The 4902-nt window shown below is 35.4% G+C and overlaps 1 protein-coding gene across 2 annotated transcripts in view; it reads right to left on the reverse strand.

Moving 5' to 3' along the window:
• The window catches only part of LOC111083059 (granulins-like), an 8602-nt gene extending 4905 nt beyond the window's left edge, over positions 1 to 3697 (reverse strand). Inside the window, exons 1-2 of one of the 2 annotated variants that reach the window (XR_002608771.1) lie at positions 3571 to 3697; positions 1625 to 1679 (exon numbers count right to left, since the gene is read on the reverse strand). Coding sequence is in view for 1 of the 2 variants with exons in the window: in XM_022379287.1 (XP_022234995.1) it covers positions 1625 to 1679; positions 1788 to 1796 (64 nt within the window). In the remaining variant the exon portion in view is untranslated. Of the gene's footprint in view, positions 1 to 1624; positions 1680 to 1787; positions 1885 to 3570 lie in introns of those variants that run through there. The other variant, XM_022379287.1, reaches the window with a different exon arrangement.
• Between the last annotated feature and the right edge of the window lie 1205 nt (positions 3698 to 4902).

Consider the following 4902-nt stretch of genomic DNA (forward strand, 5'->3'; position numbering starts at 1 on the left):
AATACTAGAGCATTCGCCAAAGTACAGGATAGTTCTAGAAACGTGGCGTCACAGTGGTCATGTGACTCGCTGACGCAACAATATATTACCAAAAACTTTTCATCAGTTTCCCAGTGACACTTGGTAAACTAAATACAATTTATTTTTGGTTTGGGTGGCATAAACAAGATACATTGTAAATCAATTTAAGTTTCAAGAGTAAGCTATCTCGCACCTACTTTATAATATTTGCTTATTTTTTACTAATCTAAAACTTTGTTAACAAACACTTAATAATATGATCAACTTAACTAAAGAACAAACTTTCTACTACGTTCAATGGAACTAAAGTCGCAAATAAACAATTAAAACTACCATTCTAGAATTATGGGATAATCAGATCAAATACAGTACTGTAGAAACATCAACTCCCTCTTATGCAAGTATAGTTGGTAAATAAATCCACTAATTACCTGACCATAACAACATAAAGTAATATGAAGCCCATAGTCATAGTAATTAAACCTTATGGATGAAAGAGATTGGGATGTTTTATACTCTTGGATTGGTTGAGTAATGGCCCTGTTAGCCAAATATCGTGGGGTTCCTTTTAATTTCCATGTTACTTGTAATGAAAATTATTGATTGCTATTGCATATTTTTAGCGACTCTTGTGGTTGAAGTTATTACTTAATGGTGGTCTATAAGAGACACTTCTGTTTATTCATGATGGAAGAAATAAATCTCCGGACAGATGTTTCAATTGACACTTAAAAAAAGATATTGCCAGGAACTACAGACAAAAATTTATTAGAAATAAAAACTACTCTCAAAAGATAACAGAAAAAAGAAACTTAACACTGTGGAAAGAACGTGTGTTACAACCGTGCTGTAAGAAATAATCTAATTAACCAAGGAGATCAAATGGGACAATATAGAGCTAACCATTCATAGGAAAGCAGAAGTTAGCTGGTCTTAAAAAATGAATTCAGGTGAGGACTTTCCATCAACCCCATTGATATTTAATTATTTAAAGAAATAGTCACGAGTCAACAGAGTTGTTGTTGGTAAGCCTTACAACATGTTGATCAATACTGATTCAAAAGCTACATCTGGTAATATGAGGACACTCAATTTACCCTTTTAAGATTTAATTATTTAAAGAAATTGATACACGAGTCAACGGAGCATTGATGGGAAGCCTTACAACATGTTGACCAACACTAGTTCAACAACTATATCTGGTAATGGAAGATAGCTAATTCCACCTAGTGATGAAGCAAGAAGTGAACTGATGCAGAAGGCAAGTAGACGTAGAGTTAAAAACATTAAGGTCACACCTATCAAGTTGCGTTAAACTGATTTCGGACTAAATAACAATACAAATTTCTAGTAATGTATAGATTAAAAACATAGGCTACAACAATACGAACCTTACAACATTAAGGCCACGCCCTTTACCTTACATTAAACTTCCTTCTGGCTAAACAACAGTACAAATTTCTAGAAACGTTAGATTAAAAACGCAAGTTATAAGAATGCGAACATAACGTTAGGCTAATAAAGCTAAACGCAAACACGATCTTTAAAGTCATATCAAAAAATAACTTAAGTGTTTTCAAACATCTCTACGTCCTTAACTTACCGTTCATTGAGCCCACAGAAAGTAGGAGACATATCGTAAATAAGCAGGCTTTCATCTATAAAGAAATAAGAAGTATTAATGTAAATGTTATACATATACACTAAAAACTTAGTTAATTGGGAAAATATAAAGTACGCAAGGGCTGATTCAGGAGTTTACTTACTGTCATCATGTAGTTGATGTGATAAAAGTTTTCACTGCTCTAAATTGCAGTTATTAGTTGAAAATGATGTAAATTTGGTTAATTAATGAAGCTTAGGAAGCACACAACTTAACATATTGCAGTTCTAGAAATGTCACAGTGTTTGTTTCGTGTTTAGGACGACGTCTCGAGCAGAACGTCCTTCTTCATGTGTATTAAAAAATGAATTATTTGTTGTGAAAGAAAAAGCAACACGAGGCGCTATCTTTCCTAAATCCACGGCAGAGATCGAGCTCCGAATTTGATCTTTATAGCTTTCAAACTTATTGCTTACCTACCTGAGAGCTATATAACATTTCTGAACGAGTAAAGAAAATTTATTATTTTATATTTTATATTTTTATTATATTTTATTGCAAAATAAAATATGATATCTAGATTATATTGTAATATGACTAAGTTATAGCTGAATAGCCGTTACTTAAGGATACTACGTACCATGGTAACAGTTCATAAGCTTGGCCCCCTAGTGGCACAGCGGTATGTCTGCGGACTTACAATGCTAGAAACCCAATTACAAACAAACCATAAGCTTGCTTAAAACAGTTTGGTTTGTTTAGCATTTTGCGCAAAGCTACACGAGGGCTATCTGCGCTAGCCGTTCCTAATTTGGCAGTGATAGGCTAGAGGGAAGGCAGGTAGTCAACACCACCCACCGCCTACTCTTAAACTACTCTTTTAACAACGAATAGTGGGATTGACTATCACATTGTAACGCCCCCACGGAGATTCGAACGCGCAAATTTCATATTTTGTCTCAAGCGCCTTAACCACCAGGCCATGTTAGGCTCACTTAAAACACAGACTTTCTGTGTGTATCTTTTGGATTTCACTCGAAAGCTATGTGCTAATTTTGAGGCAGTAGATTAGTGGGAAAGCAGCTAGTTAACACCACCTACCGCCAACCTTTTTCAGAACGAATGGTAGAATTGGGCCGTCACTCTTATAATGCACGCAAGGCCCCAAAATGCGAAAAATTATTTTATTTTTATTGTTACGACAGCGGACGTCACGTGATACTAGTAACACGTCATGCACTTCTAGAACGTTCATGAAACCGCGAGGGCCACTGGACATCACCTCAACAATGCGACTCACTATTGTTTGTTTGTTTGTTTTGAATTTCGCGCAAAGCTACACGAGGGCTATCTGCGCTAGCCGTCCCTAATTTAGCAGTGTAAGACTAGAGGGAAGGCAGCTAGTCATCACTACCCACCGCCAATTCTTGGGCTACTCTTTTACCAACGAATAGTGGGATTGACCGTCACAATATAACGCCCCCACGGCTGAAAGGACGAGCATGTTTGGTGTGACTGGGATTCGAACCCGCGACCCTCAGATTGCGAGTCGAGTGCCTTAACCACCTGGCCATGCCGGGCCACGACTCACTAAATACCGGTCCGTGATAGACCACAGGACTTTATCTATTTTCACAATTTAATCACCTAAATATTAATGTTTTTTAAAATTATGTTACAAACTGTGCTCGACCACATTACCAAAAATATAAATTTATACAATTTAATATATATATATATTCAAACCAAAAATATGTTTCTAGAAATCTAGAATTATGTAATTTAAATAAATAATTAATACAACTTCCCGTTTGTTGTTTTCCATTTGTTGGCAAAAACAAAAAGGCGACTGTACAGCATTTTCATTGGTTTAGGTTTCGTTGTATGAAAATTAAATAACAAAATACACTTTCCAATCATCTAAAGATTTAATTGACGAGTCTTACCCTGGTGACTTTCCAACAATTTCGATTTTCCCCAAGAGAAGATGTAAGGTTTTAATGGAAAATAACCTCTTTATATACCTAAAGTACAGCTGGAAAAATTATTAATTTTCGCATATTTTTTATGGCATTGTGTTCCAGAACCCACCAAAGAGAATTATGGGTAAAAAGAATGACGTTAATGCTGACGTTTTAAATTATCAGAGATAATCTATAAAACAGCTGGAAATATTTGCATTTCGTTTCCTTTCTTTTAAAGCATATGAAAATACTTTGAGGTTTGAAATCCTACTTTTGATAAATGATTATATTCCGATAATGGCATAAAAAGGTTATTTTTCTACTATGAAAATGTCGTAACACAACTGTTTTTTTTTATTTGAAGAGTGATGTAACAAAGTTAGTGTTCTAGATGAATGGTTTGTTTGTTTGTTTAATTATGCACAAAGCTAGACAAGGGCTATCTGTGCTCTGCCCACCACGGGTATCGAAACCCGGTTTCTAGCGTTGTAAGTCCGCAGACATACCGCTGTGCCACTGAGGAACAAGATAGATGGCGTTTCGGTGTCGTTTCTGTATTATAAGACTAGGTTTCGAAGCTAGTTTTCTATAATTAGACTATTATAACAAAGTTTTCTGTATTAAAATAATTTCGTAACAAAGCTTGTTTTCTTTTTGAATAGTGGCGTAACAAAGCAGATAGAAAAAAGTGGTGTTGCAAACTTTGCTTACTTCATGTGATGCCTCAAGAACTCTAAACCACAAAATGTTTTTTCGGGTTTATTAGCCGCGGCTCATAGAATGGCTCTGACTTGTTTTTTCTTTTTCAAGTACAAACTTTAAGTTCATAGCTCCGTCATCTATTGACCGATTTAAGATCTAATTACAGTTTTGGACTCAGGAAGTCAAACCCTTTCAACTGATGTATTTGACCACGCTCAGGGTCTCATAGATTAATTTACTCTAATCCTGTCTAAAGGAATTTCAATTTGAGGGTAGGGCTGGTAGAGATCCTTATGAGTAACAAAATTGAGTCGGGTGTACGCGTGCCCCGCGCTTGGAATTGCTGACGCACAAAAATATATCTAATAAAAAGGAAAAAAAAAAAGTCTTATAGATTAATTTACTATAATCCTGCCTAAAATAATTCCAAGTGCCGCGGCTATTGAGGTCTCCCTTTTGTAATCTAAATTCCGTCCTTAAACTCAGCAAAGGATTTGAACACGAGTTCTTTGTCGTTTAAAGTCAGAAGAATTAAGTTTGTAAAATCACGGTCCAGTTACAATTGATGTGGTGAGAATAGTAAAAAAAAAAACTGACGTAAATTATTATTAC

This window comes from Limulus polyphemus, unplaced genomic scaffold (assembly GCF_000517525.1).
Source record: "Limulus polyphemus unplaced genomic scaffold, Limulus_polyphemus-2.1.2 Scaffold8051, whole genome shotgun sequence".
NCBI classification, from domain to species: Eukaryota; Metazoa; Arthropoda; class Merostomata; order Xiphosura; family Limulidae; genus Limulus; species Limulus polyphemus.